Here is a 17,846-nt window from a genome sequence, read left to right as displayed (position 1 = left end):
AAAAACAAAAAGATATAGACTGTAAATATGTTCAATGCTTAAAAGTATAAAAACGAAAGCGTTCATAATACAATTGTTGAGTTGAATAGTGAAGTATTTAATATTAAAATAAAGTTGAGTTAAACTAATGGTTTATAATATACTACTTTTAACAAGTGAAAATATTGCTTTTAAAATTTTTTTGGTTATGTAACTACATTATTAAAATTACTTTAATTTGCATGTACAAAAATGTTTTAGTGAATGCAATCTTTGCAATGAAACAAGAAAAAAATTAAAAGTGGAGTTAACATAATGCTCGAATTTAAGGGTTAGTTGCTTGAGTTAAGAAAAATAATTATATTTTTTAATGGCATGGTATTTACCGTTTCCGCATTTATAGATATTTGGATATTCTTGCATTTTTGGAAATATAAGGCGTCAAAAACTCAAATTTTACAAATTCAAGGAGGTGATAAGAGAGGGTGGAGGTGGAAAAAATTTTGCTTTTATGTTTAAAAGCTGCTAAAATTTCAGGATCCTAGAATTTGAGGTCCAGAAGAAAAACGATATCAAAAATAAAATTTCAAAAACGGGGAAAACGGTTTCTAGATAACATTTTAACTGCCATTTTGTTATTTTAAAGTTCCGATTTGGTATGCTGCAGCAGAAGAAGTCAGTTACTACATTTTCTGTGTTTGCCAAATCTGAATAATACTTACGATTTCGCTGTAATAAATAATTAAAAAATCTGATGTGTTCAGCACATAACCGACCGCAATATGTACTGTCCAGTTAGGTGAAAGTGTTACAGAAGATTATAAAAATACTTTTTAAATACTTTCTCTTAAATTTTAGAACGTCAGTAAGCTTTGTGCCATCCGAATTCCGACTGTGAGTCTCGGCTATTAGTTTCCGTAGCAACCAGAGTTCAAATATCAAATTTCAAGAAATTATATTAACTGGTTCCGCAGATATGATAAAAAACGTAAAATCCGGCCCAGTTTGGTTTCCGGTCTCTGATGTTTCCAAAAAGTTTATACATTCATTGTTTTAATACTCCTAATTCAAATATTAAATTTCAAGAAAACTGGTTGATTATTTCTCTCTATATACAGAAAGATTCGAAATTGGCCCGCAAAAAAAGTCATTTCCGTAGGCTTGATATATCCCAAAAGTTGATCTGTGACAATAGCCAAAATAAACTTACATATAAAATTTAATGAAAATCGGTTTAGCTGAACTTGAGATACACGTGCACACACCGAGACATCTCTAAAAATAGTTTATTTACGCTTCCCTACTGTGGAGAAATGCGTTCACACCGAAAAATCGATAAGAAAAATATGTTGCCATTACATGATCTCCCTTATTGTATGCAATGCGGACGGTAAAAATGGTATTTTCAGGAACTATGAATTTTAAAGGTAAAAATTTTCTAGAAAAATAAATTTCTTGTATGATCTATATACATATGAAATTTTAGCTTTCTGTCTTCAAGGATATAGAATTTCAGTAAACATGTCCAACATTTTCGATTTAATTTCAAATCTTCATCTAGGCTAAAATAATAATTTAATACGACAATAATGTTTTTTACAATATTTTTTATATGTTATATATGTACACTTCATTAAGTTATTAAAAAATTATTAATTTTCTGTTAACATAATTTACTAACTTTATCGCTCTAATAAATTAATTTAATAAAATTTTTAAAATCGACGTCTACTTTGTTTTAATAAATAACCTATAAGTAAATAAAAAGAAGGTTAACACAGTTGTAGATGGATCAAAACTGACTCTTACAAAACTTGAACTATAATAAAAATAAAAATATGACAAATCAAATGTTTTGATCTATTGTTTGTTACATTGGGGTTACCGCTTGTGTTAAATTTTTGGAATTTTTGGCTAACCTCTAATATAACCAATGTTCATCATTATATTAAAATTGATTAATGACGATATTAACATTCTATAAAAATTTTTGAATGTGACTTATTAACTATTTATTATGATGACTGCAACAATTAAAAGATTTTCGTTAGAACTTCGCAATATCCCAAGTAACAATTTTCAAGAGTAATACCCTAAAAAATTTACCAAATCTCTCATAAAACTCTCATACCACACTCCAATACTCTCATAATTTTTTTTAATCTTAATTTTCTTATAATAATACTTAGGTTCTTATAATAATACTTAGCACTTATAGTGTTAAAAATTCTGCTATTCTCATAGCAAACCTACGGCCATTTTAGTATAGTCATTTTTCTTTATCTAAATTTTAACACTAATAAGACTGAGAATTCTTTTTTTTTTGGAAAGAAGTCTGAAAAATATTTATTGTACAGAAATTATTAAATTGAAGTTAATGAAATTCAAAATTATAGTTTTTATTGAATACAATAAAGCTTTAGTTGGAATTAATGCACATTAGTATATTTATTTTTTGTTTAACAATTCTTAAATTTTAAAATTTATGTAAAAGAAAGAAATAAGATATCATTTGGCTAAAAAATATGCATAAAAATTTTTTAAATTTTAATTATTTTAAGTACAATATCAACTTTTATCAATAAAATTTTAATGCGAGAACTTTTTGATTTATAATAATGGCAAAAAAATTATTTTAATTTCCCATATTTATAATTTTATGATATTAAGTTTTTGAATAGAAATATTTATTGATTACATATCATATACGTAAACGTATGTATATTTTGTTTCGTTTTTGTTAAAAAATTTATTAAAAATTATTAAGAGCGGAATAGATATATTTTTTATAAAGTTCGAAGTAAGACCGACATATTTATTCTATAAAGTATTGCTTTTTCTTTCTAGTAACACTATTATAAATGGCTTGTGAGAATTTTCGTATACCAAAACTAGTATGAGAGTTATATGCTTTAAAAACTCTTTTAATGGGAGCCTACGTGTAACTCTCATTACAAGAATTAATAACTCTAGTAATTGCGCTCTTTTGCTCTTATAAAGATCTCATTAGGGTCTTTTAGTGTTCTACACGACTGAAATTATAAGAGTAATATTCTTGAAAAATTCTTAATATAGCTCTACAAGAATCTTATGAGATAAAAATTGTTACTTGGGATAGTTCAATACTTTGTGAAAGATAAAACTGTAAACGTACGAAATTAGAAGTGGTATAATTTAGTAATATTAAAGTTGAAATTTATAATAAAAAGTTGAAAATGTAATAAAGCGTTATAGTTTTAAATTCAAACGAGCTTCGGTATATGAACTGATATCTTAATTCAAAAATTCAGTAAATGATTCTGATTCTCTAAATATTAAAGCAATTCTTATTCTAAAAATTGCTACAAACAAAGAACAATTAAATAAATTATAAAGAAATGTGTTTCATATGTACTGCTAATTGTGAAATTCAAATTTTATTTCAACATTACATCAAAAAGAATCACATGGGGAGTTAGTGAATTTTTAAAGCATTTTTTAGCTTTTTATCGTAAGAATAATGGAATTCAATAATTTTTCCAACAACTATTCCAGTAGCGTCGTGAATTTTACTCTTGTGTGAAATGCTTTACAAGATTATTTATAAAAAAAAACCTTTATTGTATACTTACGAGTAACTTTTTGGTTTTCACAATAGAAAACTTTAAAATAAATCAAAGAAATTAATCATATTTAAAATTACTTGAAAAAAAATTTTCATAGTCAGCAAAAAATTAACACCAATTTTTACTATTGAGAGTTTTCATTTGAAATAATAGCAATTTATTTTCGGAGGATGTAAGAATAATAAGATTTTCTCACCGAAAGTTTTGAAGGAGTTTTCTTGAACTGTCTTCAATTTATTAATATATTTACTAGCATATTTAAGAACAAGATTTTTATGACATAAGGATCGTTAAGCTTTTTGTATAACGCTTAACGAAACCTGAGACGGAATTAGTATGGCTGCGATGTTGTAGTGTTACCTGGATATTAACTTATTGTCAAATAAAACTTGTAAATTTGTAATACAAAAAAATTCTTTTAAGTTTATCTTTATTCAAGAAATACTAAGATATTTTGGATAACGATCGACGAGTGTAGCTGACAACAGAATATTTAGTGGCATTAAGGCCTAATCAATTAAATTTACACCAATTTGCAAATGAATTCAGATCATAATCTAGCTATTTGTAAAGGAATTTCATTTTTGCAGATTATTTTCATCCACGTAAATACTTATCTTAGTAATTTTTAGCACTTTTGTAAAAAATTTTTGAAAAAAGTGCTTATTAGTTTCACTCTGTCCGTCCGTCTGTCCGTGTGTCTGTTTACAAAACTTTTACACCCTTGAAAATAAAAAGCTGAAATTTTATACGTACATAGATCTTTACTAGAAACCTTTTTCCGTAGAACAAATAATTTCACCTATCTTTCCTCCTGTAAAAGTTACTCGTGCTCCACCCAAAAATCCAAAGAATGGCATTTTTTAACTATTTATTGCAAAGAAGCCATAAACATTTTTCAAATTTTGCAAAAGCTGAAAAATAGTAGCTGGCTTCTTCTATCGCGGCATACCATTTCTGTACTTTAAAAGAACAAAATGGCCGTTAAAATTTACCGTTATCTAAAATCCGTTTTTTCCAAATTTTCGATGCCAAAAATTGTTTTTCTTCTACAAAGTATGTTACAGGAGTCTAAAGTTTTAGCAACTCTTCGATATTCATAAATAGTTATTTCGTTAGAAAAAAAATTTTTCCCATCTCCACCCTCTCTCAAGTTATCATCTTACAAAATTTGTAAAATTTGAATATTTGCCACCTTATATTTGCGAAATCACAAGCTTTTTCAAATTTCTTTAAACGCAAAAATCTAACGGTAAATTCTTTTTTTTAACTGATACAATTAACTCTTAAAATCAAGCATCATGTGAACCCTTCTTTAAATTTATTTTTGCTTTATTTGATACTGCATAAGTCGTTCATCCTAAATGTATGCAATCCTAGAAATAGTTTCATATATGAATGAAAATAATTCTAATAGCGTTGTAGGCATACATAGACTATATTAAAAGCACTATTTTCATTTGTTGAAGCGAAAAGTGCTACAATACAAACCATTGACCCAAATTTATTCTAATACAAGTAACATCGTTAATACTAATTATAAATAGAAGATGCACCAAACAACTAGTTCGAGGTAAATTAGATTATGCAGCAAAATAATTAAAAGCAAGAGCGAAAAGTAACACGGTATTTTCTGCAAAACAGATAAGAACTAATCCATTAAATAAAGGTGTATGGAAAGTCGTTCTTTTTTAGCTTAATATTAAAATAAAGTTGAGTTAAAGTTGGTTTATAATGTAGTACTTTTCCCTTTAACAAGTGAAAATAAGTGCTTTTAAAAAATTTTTAGTTATGTAACTACATTATTAAAATTACTTTAATTTGCATGTACAAAAATGTTTTAGTGGATGCAATCTTTGCAATGAAACAAGAAAAAAATTAAAAGTGGAGTTAACATAATGCTCGAATTTAAGGGTTAGTTGCTTGAGTTAAGAAAAATAATTATATTTTTTAATGGCATGGTATTTACCGTTACCGCATTTATAGATATTTGGATATTCTTGCATTTCTGGAAATATAAGGCGTCAAAAACTCAAATTTTACAAATTCAAGGAGGAGATAAGAGAGGGTGGAGGTGGAAAAAATTTTGCTTTTACGTTTAAAAGCTGCTAAAATTTCAGGCTCCTAGAATTTGAGGTCCAGAAGAAAAACGATATCAAAAATAAAATTTCAAAAACGGGAAAAACGGTTTCTAGATAACATTTTAACTGCCATTTTGTTATTTTAGTTCCGATTTGGTATGTTGCAGCAGAAGAAGTCAGTTACTACTTTTTCTGTGTTTGCAAAATCTGAATAATACTTACGATTTCGCTGTAATAAAAAATTAAAAAATCTGATGTGTTCAGCACATAACCGACCGCAATATGTACTGTCCAGTTAGGTGAAAGTGTTACAGAAGATTATTAAAATACTTTTTAAATACTTTCTCTTAAATTTTAGAACGTCAGTAAGCTTTGTGCCATCCGAATTCCGGCTGTTAGTCTCGGCTGTTAGTTTCCGTAGCAACCAGAATTCAAATATCAAATTTCGAGAAATTCTATTAAATCGTTCCGCAGATATGATAAAAAATGTAAAATCCGGTCCCAGTTTGGTTTCCGGTCTCTGATCTTTCCAAAAAATTTATAGATTCATTGTTTTAATACTACTAATTCAATTGTTAAATTTCAAGAAAATTGGTTGATTATTTCTCTCTATATACAGAAAAATTCGAAATTTGCCTCCAAAAAAAGAAATTTCCGTAGGCTTGATATATCCCTAAAGTTGAACAATCTGTGACATAGCCAAAATAAACTTACATATAAAATTTAATGAAAATCGGTTTAGCTGAACTTGAGATACACACGTGCACACACCGACACATCTCTAAAAATAGTTTATTTACGCTTCCCTACTATGGAAAAATGCGTTCCCACCGAAAAATCGATAAGAAAAATATGTTGCCATTACATGATCTCCCTTATTGTATGCAATGCGGGCGGTAAAAATGGCATTTTCAGGAGCTATGTATTTTAAAGGTAAAAATTTTCTTCTAGAAAAATAAATTTCTTGTATGATCTATATACAGATGAAATTTTAGCTTTCTGTCTTCAAGGATATAGAATTCCAGTAAACATGTCCATGAACGGAAAAGTCCGAAGAAGTAACGAAATTTTTGGAAAATTGCTAAAAAAGATTTGTAATTTCTGTATAGTCAGTGTAGGACAAAAAAAGTACGTTCTTCAGGTTTTCTCCAACATGTTCGATTTAATTTCAAACCTTCATCTAGGTTAAAATAATAATTTAATACGACAATAATGTTTTTACAATATTTTTTATATTTTATATATGTGCACTTACATTAAGTTATTAAAAAATTGTTAATTTTCTGTTAACATAATTTACTAACTTTATCGCTCTAATAAATTAATTTAATAAAATTTTTAAAATCGGCATCTACTTTGTTTTAATGAATAACCTATTAGTAAATAAAAAGAAGATTAACACAATTGTAGATGGAACAAAATTGACTCTTACAAAACTTGAACTATAATAAAAATAAAAATATGACAAATCAAATGTTTTGATCTATTGTTTGTTACATTGGGGTTACCGGTTGTGTTAAATTTTTGGAATTTTTGGCTAACCTCTAAAATCACCAATGTTCATCATTATATTAAAATTGATTAATGACGATATTAACATTCTATAAAAAATTTTGAATGTGACTTATTAACTATTTATTATGATGACTGCAATAATTAAAAGATTTTCGTTAGAACTTCGCAATATCCCAAGTAACAATTTTCAAGAGTAATACTTTAAAAAATTTTCCAAAACTCTCATAAAACTCTCATACCACACTCCAATACTCTCATAGTTTTTTTTAATCTTAATTTTCTTATAATAATACTTAGGTTCTTATAATAATACTTAGCACTTATAGTATTAAAAATTCTGCTACTCTCATAGCAAAACTACGGCCATTTTAGTATTGTCATTTTTAGCACTTTTCCAAAATATTTTTGAAAAAAAGTGCTTATTAGTTTCACTCTGTCGGTCCGTCCGTGTGTCTGTTTACAAAACTTCTACACCCTTGAAGATAGAAAGCTGAAATTTTGTGCGTACGTAGATCTTTACTAGAATCTTATTTCCGTAGAACAAAATTTTTACCTATCTCCCCCCCTCTAGAAGGTATACCCCCCCGAAACCCTAAAAATGGCCTTTTTTAACTATTTGTTGCAAAGAAACCATATGCATTTTTGAAATTTTGCAAACGCAAAAATGCAGGGGCTTGCTTTCCTTACCGTGGTATACTATACTTGAACTTTAAAAAAACAAAATGGCCGTTAAAATTTACTGTTACATAAAATCCGTTTTTTTTTCAAATTTTTGATATCGTTTTTCTTCTAGACCCCAGTCTATAGAAGCTTGAAATTTTAGGAACTTTTAGACATTAACAAATAATTCATTTCGTTAGAAGAAAATTTTTTTCTATCTCCGCCCCCTCTCAAGTTATCACCCCTTGAAATTTGTAAAATTTGAATTTTTGGCACCCTTTATTTCCGAAACCGCAAGCTTTTTCAAATGTCTATAAACGCAAAAAGTTAACGGTAAATTCCATGACATTAAAAAATATAATTATTTTTCTTAACTCACACATTTAAACCTTAAAATCGAGCATTATATTAACCCCTCTTTATATTAATTTTTGCTCTATTTCAAATACTGCATAAATCGGTCATCCTAAATATATGCAATCCCAGAATAGTCTTGTATATGAATGAAAAAAATTTTAATAGTGTGATAGGTATACATAGACTGTATTTAAAAACAGAATTTTCACTTGTTGAAGGGAAAAATGCTACAATACAAACCATTGGTTTGACCCAACTTTATTCCTTATCTAAATTTTAACACTAATGACACTGAGAATTCTTTTTTTTTGGAAAGAAGTCTGAAAAATATTTATTGTAAAGTAATTATTAAATTAAAGTTAATGAACTACAAAATTATAGTGTTTATTGAATATAATAAAGCTTTAGTTGGAATTTATGCACCTTAGTATATTTATTTTTTGTTTAACAATTCGTAAATTTTAAAATTTATGTAAAAAAAAAGAAATGAGATATCATTTACCTAAAAAATATGCATAAAAATTTTTTAAATTTTAATTATTTTTAGTTGGCGTTGCTTTGTTTCGAAGTATAATATCAACTTTTATCAATAAAATATTAATGCCAGAACTCTTTGATTTATAATAATGGCAAAAAAATTATTTTAATTTCCCATATTTATAATTTTATGATATTAAGTTTTTGAATAGAAATATTTATTGATTACATATCATAAACGTAAACGTATGTATATTTTGTTTCGTTTTTGTTAAAAAATTTATTAAAAATTATTAAGAGCGGAATAGATATATTTTTTATAAAGTTCGAAGTAAGACCGACATATTTATTCTATGAAGTATTGCTTTTTCTTTCTAGTAACACTATTATAAATGGCTTGTGAGAATTTTCGTATACCAAAACTAGTATGAGAGTTATATGCTTTAAAAACTCTTTTAATGGGAGCCTACGAGTAACTCTCATTACAAGAATTAATAACTCTAGTAATTGCGCTCTTTTGCTCTTATAAAGTTCTCATTAGGGTCTTTTAGTGTTCTACAAGACTGATATTATAAGAGTAATATTCTTGAAGAATTCTTAATATAGCTCTGCAAGAATCTTATGAGATAAAAATTGTTACTTAGGATAGTTCAATACTTTGTGAAAGATAAAACTGTAAACGTACGAAATTAGAAGTGGTATAATATAGTAATATTAAAGTTGAAATTTATAATAAAAAGTTGAAAATGTAACAAAGCGTTATAGTTTTAAATTCAAACGAGCTTCGGTAAATGAACTGATATCTTAATTCAGAAATCGATTAAAAAGAATCTCCTATATTGCTTAAATAAAATTAGAGTTGAATCACACTAAATCAGTACTAGCAATGAGAACGATTCAGTAAATGATTCTGATTCCCTAGATATTAAAGCAATTCTTAATCTTAAAATTGCTACAAACAAAGAACAATTAAATAAATTATAAACAAGTGTGTTTCATATGTACTGCTAATTGTGAAATTCAAATTTTATTTCAACATTACATCAAAAAGAATCACATGGGGTGTTAGTGAATTTTTATATTCAATAATTTTTCCATCAACTATTCCAGTAGCGTCGTGAATTTTACTCTTGTGTGAAATGCTTTACAAGATTATTTATAAAAAAAAACCTTTATTGTGTACTTACGAGTAAGTTTTTGTTTTTCACAATAGAAAACTTTAAAATAAATCAAAGAAATTAATCATATTTAAAATTACTTGAAAAGAAATTTTCATAGTCAGCAAAAAATCAACACCAATTTTTACTATTGAGAGTTTTCATTTGAAATAATAGTAATTCATTTTCGTAGGATCTAAATTTACACCAATTTGCAAATGAATTCAGATCATAATCGAGCTATTTGTAAAAGAATTTCATTTTTTTGCAGATTATTTTCATCCACGTAAATACTTGTCTTAGTAATTTTTAGCACTTTTGTAAAAAATTTTTGAAAAAAGTGCTTATTAGTTTCACTCTGTCCGTCCGTCTGTCCGTGTGTCTGTTTACAAAACTTTTACACCCTTGAAAATAAAAAGCTGAAATTTTATACGTACATAGATCTTTACTAGAAACCTTTTTCCGTAGAACAAATAATTTCACCTATCTCCCCTCCTGTAAAAGTTACTCGTGCTCCACCCAAAAATCCAAAGAATGGCATTTTTTAACTATTTATTGCAAAGAAGCCATAAACATTTTTCAAATTTTGCAAAAGCTGAAAAATAGTAGCTAGCTTCTTCTATCGCGGCATACCATTTCTGAACTTTAAAAAAACAAAATGGCCGTTAAAATTTACCGTTATCTAAAATCCATTTTTTTCCAAATTTTCGATGCCAAAAATTGTTTTTCTTCTACAAAGTATGTTACAGGAGTCTAAAGTTTTAGCAACTCTTCGATATTCATAAATAGTTATTTCGTTAGAAAAAAATTTTTCCCATCTCCACCCCCTCTCAAGTTATCATCTCACAAAATTTGTAAAATTTGAATGTTTGCCACCTTATATTTGCGAAATCACAAGCTTTTTCAAATTTCTTTAAACGCAAAAATCTAACGGTAAATTCTTTTTTTTAACTGATACAATTAACTCTTAAAATCAAGCATCATGTGAACCCTTCTTTAAATTTATTTTTGCTTTATTTGATACTGCATAAGTCGTTCATCCTAAATGTATGCAATCCTAGAAATAGTTTCGTATAGGAATGAAAATAATTGTAATAGTGTGGTAGGCATACATAGACTATATTAATTAAAAGCACTATTTTCATTTGTTGAAGGAAAAGTGCTACAATATAAAACTTGAGTGCTACAATATAAAGTGCTACAATATAAAACAAAATAAGTTGGTTTGACCCAACTTTATTCTAATACAAGTAACATCGTTAATACTAATTATAAATAGAAGATGTATCAAACAACTAGATCGAGGTAAATTAGATTATGCAGCAAAATAATTAAAAACAAGAGCGAAAAGTAACACCGTATTTTCTGCAAAACAGATAAGAACTAATCCATTAAATGAAGAGTATGGAAAGCCGTCTTTTTTAGCTTGATAAAGTTGGGTCGAACCAATGATTTGTAATGTAGCTTTTCTCCTTTCAACAAGTTAAAATACTACTTTTAAAAACAATCTATGTATCTGCTACTTCATTAATATTACTTTAATTCATATACTATTATAATAAACTAACTATGAAAAGGATTGCATATATTTTGGATGAGGCAAAAAAAAATTTAAAAAGGCTTTAGTTAATGCTCGAATTTAAAGGCTAATTGCGTGAGTTAAGAAAAACAATTACCTTTTTTAATGACTTGGCATTTACGGTTAGCTTTCTGCATTGAGAGAAGGTACTAAACATTGACTCTTAAACTTTGCGGTCTAGAAGAAAAAACAGCGGATGGAAGTACTGGGTGAAACTAATAAACACTTTTTTCAAAATTTTCTTGGACTTCTCATTTAATTGTTATTATTATAACCTGCACTTCGTGAAGGGTATATTAACTTTGGAGTTTGTAACTACTTTAAGGAGCCATCTGCGGTATAAACATATATATATATTCCTGCTCAAAGTAAAATTCTGCATCGATTTTGATATGTCCAACCGTCCGTCCGTCCGATCGCACGATAACTCAAAAACGAATAATGTAATCAACACCAAAGTTTGATAAGTTTTTTCTTTTGTGCCAAGGACGAACCCTATTGTAATTGGACTAATTCCGACAATTGATTTGGGTTCGAGTGGTTGCCATACAACTCAAAGAGTTTATTTTAAATATTTCAAAAACTAGTAAAGGTATAATTAATATAAAATTTTATATACATGTTTGTATACATTCTACACATGCTCTGAAAATTTTAATGGGGTAGCTGCACCGGTTCGGGTGGCTGTCATACAGCAAAATAATAAAGTCAGATAATAAAGTCTGAAAAATAATAAAGTCAGATTCATGAAACTCGGCAGTTGTATTTCCAATTGTAGATCAGATATATTTGTGAAGTTTTAATGGAATTGCTTGACAGTTGCCATACAACTCCAAAAGCTAATTTTAAATATTTGGAAAAATTATAAAGTCAGATTCATGAAACTTGGCAGTCGGGTGTCCAATTATAGGTCAGACATATCCGTGAAGTTTCTATAGACTGGTTTCACAGGTTTGAGTAATTGCTATACAATCGGTTTATACTGACAGAAACGTTTTTACTTGTTATTATTAATTTTATTATTTTAACGGCGGATTGGGCCATGAAATATCCGCAGTAGGGTATGCTTGTGGTAAAAGTCCACTAAAATTCAGCAGAAATCCAGACGCGACGGACTCACGATGAACGGTGCTCTGTTTTATGACTGATCCCTGAAAGACGGCAGAAATTAAATCTGCTGCATTGCACGAGGAAATTATTTTCAAAGACTAGGAGAAGAAAGCTCTGAAATAAAACAAAATACATGCAATGAACAAAACACAAGGATTGTATACTCTATGTTCTTTGGAGGTTGGTCTCATGGATTCTGGGAGAGACCACTTATTGCATAGTAGATCGGCTACCCATTTGGAAAGAGATCGGGGGTCATGGGATCACCCCCATTGGTGATTGCCGGTAAATGAGTTAAGAATGATAACTCTGACGAAAAGTCCAATAAGTTTGCAAAAGATAAAAAAATTAAAACCCAAGAGGTTAATATGAAATAGCATCTTATACAGGAGAGTAAATTGGATACTCATGACTCGAAAATATTCGAGTTAGAAGGTCTTTGTAAATTAAATTGCAAATTACAAGCGGAGACTATAAATTTAAAAAATAATATAAAATCTGCTTAAACAGAAAAGAAAAACAAAAACGGAAGTTATTGTATATGAAACTAATGGGGAAGAGCTGCTTACAGAAACTGGCTGGACCATAAATTAGAATTACGCAAAGAAGCGAAAAATGGAAAAACCTCTTGAAATAAATTCAGAGAAGACAGATAAAAAAAATAATGAAACTACCCCTAAAATGAAGGCTGAAAATCCAAAGAAGCACAAGCCTCCTATGGTTACATTGAGCAACGTTGAAAACTACTCCCACATAGTTAAAATGTTAAAAGAAGAAAAAATAAACGATTGGGTCGACATGATGAATAATGATCAATTATAAATAAATATGGAGAATGAAAATGATTACAGATTGTTAACAAAAGCTATAAATAAGGCCAGATTGGAGTGGCACACACATGAGAATAAACTGACAAGGCCAGTTCAAGTTATGCTAGAAACCTCCATCCATCGTGTGGGTTCAAGGGTATAAAAAATGAGCTCCTTAGCAAAGGTTTAGATACTGTAAATAAAATTATAATAAATAAAGTTGGGTCAAACCAATGGTTTGTATTGTAGCACTTTTCCCTTTAACAGGTGAAAATACTGCTTTTAAAAACAGTCTATGTATATCCACCACACTATTAAAATTATTTTCATTTATAAACGAAACTATTTCTAGGATTGCATATATTTAGGATGAACCATTTATGCAGTCTTTGAAATAAAGCAAAATTTAATATAAACAGGGGTTAACATAATCCTCGATTTTAAGGGTTAATTGTTTGAGTTAAGAAAAATAATTATATTTTTTAATGTCATAGAATTTACCGTTAACTTTTTGCGTTTATAGAAATTTGAAAAAACTTGCGGTTTCAGAAATATAAGGCGTCAAAAATGCAAATTTTACAAATTTCAAGAGGCCATAACTTGAGAGGGGGTGGAGATGGAAAAAAATTTTCTTCTAACGAAATGAACTACTTGTTAATGTCTAAAAGCCCCTAAAATTTCAGGCTTCTACAGGCTGGGGTCTAGAAGAAAAACGACATCAAAAATTTGGAAAAAAAGGACTTTAGATAACGGTAAATTTGAACGGCCATTTTGTTTTTCTAAAGTTTAACTATAATATACCGCGATAGGGGAAGCAAGCCACTGCCTTACTGCGTTTGCAAAATTTCAAAAATGCTTGTGGTTTCATTGCAACAAATAGTTAAAATAGGCCATTTTTAGTGCTTTGGGGGGGTATAACTTCTAGAGGGGGGGAGATAAATAAAAATTTTGTTCTACGAAAATAAGTTTCTAGTAAAGATCTATGTACGTATTAAATTTCAGCTTTCTATCTTTAAGAATGTAGAAGTTTTGTAAACAGACACACGGACAGACGGACGGACGGACGGACGGACGGACGGACGGACGGACGGACGGACAGACGGACGGACGGACGGACGGACGGACGGACGGACGGACGGACGGACGGACGGACGGACGGACGGACAGAGTGAAACTAATAAGCACTTTTTTTCAAAAAATTTTTGGAAAAGTGCTAAAAAAGAAAATGGATAATATATTTCAATAAAACTTCCGCTCTTTATGTTTTCTTTTGACCATTCGGTCAAAATCATTTATTTTGTCCATTCCGCAATGCAAAAGGTGCCACGAGAGGAAGTAGTGCAATACTAACAAAAGAAAGTGTAGAATATAATGAAGAATTCAAGATAGAAGCAGTTGGAATTCAGTTTATTGTGATAAAAATTAAGTCTACTAAACGGGAATTTAGTGTTGATGCTATATACTGTCCACCAAATTGCGGCATTAAGAAAAATACTTTTAAGGATCTCCTGTACAAACATGAACATAGATATCTAATAGGAGATGACTATATTGCCAAACATGCAGATTGGGGTTCTGAAATCATCTCAACTAGTGGAAGGGAACTGAGAAAAGCTGTTCAAGAACTAGGTTGTTGCTGTAACTCCTATCTATAGTCTATCGCAAATGAAGCTAGCTTAAAGCAAGAAATTGCGGAAGAGGTAATTTCCCTAAAGTTGAAAAAATCGCCAGGTTTTGATCTTATTACTGTGGAAGTACTGCGAAATCTACCAGACGAAGCATTGAAACATTTGATGAAAATCATGAACGCAGCTATAAATTTTGAGTATGTTCCTTTTGCCTGAAAAGTCGCAGAAATAATTATGGTGTACAAACCCGGAAATAATTGAGGAAAACAAGGTATTACAGGCCCATTTCACTGTCTAAGCTTTTTGAAAAACTGCTATTAATCAGATTAAAGCAATAACAGAATATAGAGGCCTCGTACAAAACCATCAGTTTGAATTTAGAAGAAACCACTGCACAACAGACCCGGTTCAGAGTATAACGAATATTATAGAAAAAAGCTTGGAAAATAAAAAAATCTCCTCTTCTATATTTCTAGAAGTAGCACAGGCATTCCACGAACGAGCGAACGTAGCAACTTATTACTCAGAAAAATACGTAGGAATGACTTTAGAATGTCAAACTAAGGTGGAAAGAGCATATATAGAAGAAACACAATGAGTTAGAAAATAAATATGGAGAAAATTATTGGCTCCTAGCTCGTAAGTTCATTTGGCAATTGATAACAAGATATTAATTTATAGCCAAATTATTAAACCAATATGGTTATATGGCATTCAACTATGGGGTTGTGCCAAGAAGACTCACATTAACAAAATTCAAATCTTCCAGAAAAAAGTTCTACGGGGCATGGTAAATGCGCAATGGTATATATGTAACTCTGATATCCACAGGGACTTAGGAATTCCTTTGGTTGTGGATGAAATTAGGAGTTGTGCTACAAAGTATAGGGCTCGTCTAGGACAACATGTAAATATGGAAGCAGTTCGGCTGCTAGACAAAGCCGTTATGACAAAAAGACTTAAATGAACAAAACCTTTTGATTTAACGCGAAATACCAATTTCCTTATGGAAGGTATTTAATTCCTGTAAGAAAAAACCAAGTTAGCGCGGAGGTAATAGTTGGCCTGTAGGACCAGTTTTATACGTTCAGAGTTTAAGTGAAAAAGGCAGATAGAGCTGACCTTTTTAGTCTTTCGAAATTTTTTCACCTAGTAGAACAAAAAAAAAAAAAATTATTATTATTATTATGTTGTAGATGATTCACAGGCATTTGTTTAGCATTGTTTGTAGTTTCTCCATGTCGTTTTTTCGTACGAGCCAGGTTTCACTCTCATATAGCAGGACCGATTTGACGCAGCTATTGAATATTCTCAACTTTGTTGATCTGGCCAAGTGGGATGACTTCCAGATCTTCCAGCGTCGCTCAAATGCCATTCTTGCCATTTTAATTCTATTCTTGATGTCTTCATCCGCCCCACCACTTGTGCTAATGACACTACCCAGGCAGTTGAAGTGAGTGACATCTTCTATTGAGCTTGTGTTGACTACAAAGCTGCCCTGATTAGCTGCCCTGATTAGCTGCATTGATTCGGAGTGACTTTGTTTTTGCCTGGTTGATCTTTAGACCTACGTTTCCGGCTTGTTCACCGAGTTTTGACAGCTTCGAACTCATGTCTGCGAAAGTATGAGACAGTAGGGCTATGTCATCTGCGTAATCAAGGTCCTCTAGGCGATGAATAAGAGACCATTGTACACCTCTTATAGGCGCTAATGTTTTCCTCATTACTTCATCTAATACGACATTGAATGGGCAACCCTGTTTGACACCTCTTTCTATTCTTACTGGGTCGCTAAGTACTCCATTGTGTAGTACTCTGGTGTCTGTATTGCTGTACATTTCCTTTATCAGTTTGATTAATTTGTCAGGAATCCCCTTATTTGCGAGTGCTTTCCATATAGCTTCTCTGTCCAGCATATCGAATGCCCTTTCGAAGTCGACGAATACAATGTATAATGGAGAGTTGAATTCTGCCGATTGTTCTACAATCAATCGCAGGGTGTTTGATTGATCTATACACCCTCGTTTCCTTCTGAATCCGCTTTGCTCCTATCGCAAACTTTCTTCAATTTTTGAGCTTATTCTTCCCAGAATTATGTTTGCTAGGACTTTATTCAATACATTGAGAATCGTGATACCTCTCCAATTACTGCACTCTCTAAGGACCCCTTTTTTTGGAAGCTTTACAATAATACCTTGTTTCCAAGTATCGGGCATTCTCTCACTATTCCATACGGAATAGTGAGAGAATTCCATACGGATTGGAAGCAGAATATCTGATGTTGTGTTAGGATCTGCTTGAAGTAGCTCTGCAGGAATGCCATCGGGACCTTCAGCTCTGTTTTTCTTCATTTTTGCTATTGCTTCCATGATTTCTCTTTTTGGTGGAGGGTTCTGGTTGATTCTGAGAGGTGGTGGTCTTATCACCGATTCATTATTTGGTTGCGCTTGGTTAATAGGGCAGGGCATATATTCGAAGTGTTCCTTCCATCTTTGCATTTGTCCTTGGGCAGAAGTCAGAAGTTGACCATTACTGTCTTTTATTGGCTGGCTGGGTCTTGTTCTATGCTTGGCTAGAGTTCGGATCTTGTTGTATAGGAGGCGCATATTATTTTGTTCGGCTGCTGACTGTGCTTCTGTTGCTATCGAATTATAATATCTTCTCTTATCTCTTCTGGCGAATCTCTTGACCTCTCTCGCAACTTCTCTATACTCTGCTTTTAGGTCATCTGTTTGCTGTGTGAGCATTTTTGTTCGTAATTTTCTTCTATGTTCTATTTTCGACCAAGTATCGTCTGAGAGCCATATTTTTCTTGTGTTTTCACTTGTTCCCAGTGTTTCGTCCGATATTTGTCTATACATTTCTTGTATATTGCTTATGTTTGTACTT

The 17,846-nt window shown here is 30.4% G+C and overlaps 1 protein-coding gene and 1 long non-coding RNA gene across 2 annotated transcripts in view; one reads left to right on the top strand and one right to left on the bottom strand.

The window, feature by feature from the left end:
- Window positions 1-281: 281 nt before the first annotated feature.
- LOC129611552 (uncharacterized) lies at window positions 282-1,577 on the top strand. Its single transcript, XR_008697177.1, has 3 exons — window positions 282-773; window positions 838-1,406; window positions 1,466-1,577. It is a non-coding gene; the product is annotated as an uncharacterized LOC129611552 (long non-coding RNA).
- A 15,428-nt stretch (window positions 1,578-17,005) lies between these two features.
- Window positions 17,006-17,846, bottom strand: part of LOC129611563 (uncharacterized) — a 1,541-nt gene continuing 700 nt past the window's right edge. Inside the window, exon 2 of the mRNA XM_055524758.1 lies at window positions 17,006-17,846. This exon is cut by the window's right edge and continues 116 nt beyond it. Within this exon, the coding sequence (XP_055380733.1) occupies window positions 17,006-17,846 (841 nt within the window).

The sequence above is a fragment of the Condylostylus longicornis genome, unplaced genomic scaffold (assembly GCF_029603195.1).
Source record: "Condylostylus longicornis isolate FDR11 unplaced genomic scaffold, ASM2960319v2 ptg000052l, whole genome shotgun sequence".
Lineage (NCBI taxonomy): Eukaryota > Metazoa > Arthropoda > Insecta > Diptera > Dolichopodidae > Condylostylus > Condylostylus longicornis.
Note: the sequence above shows the minus strand (reverse complement) of the source record. Positions and strands in the feature narration are given on the sequence as shown.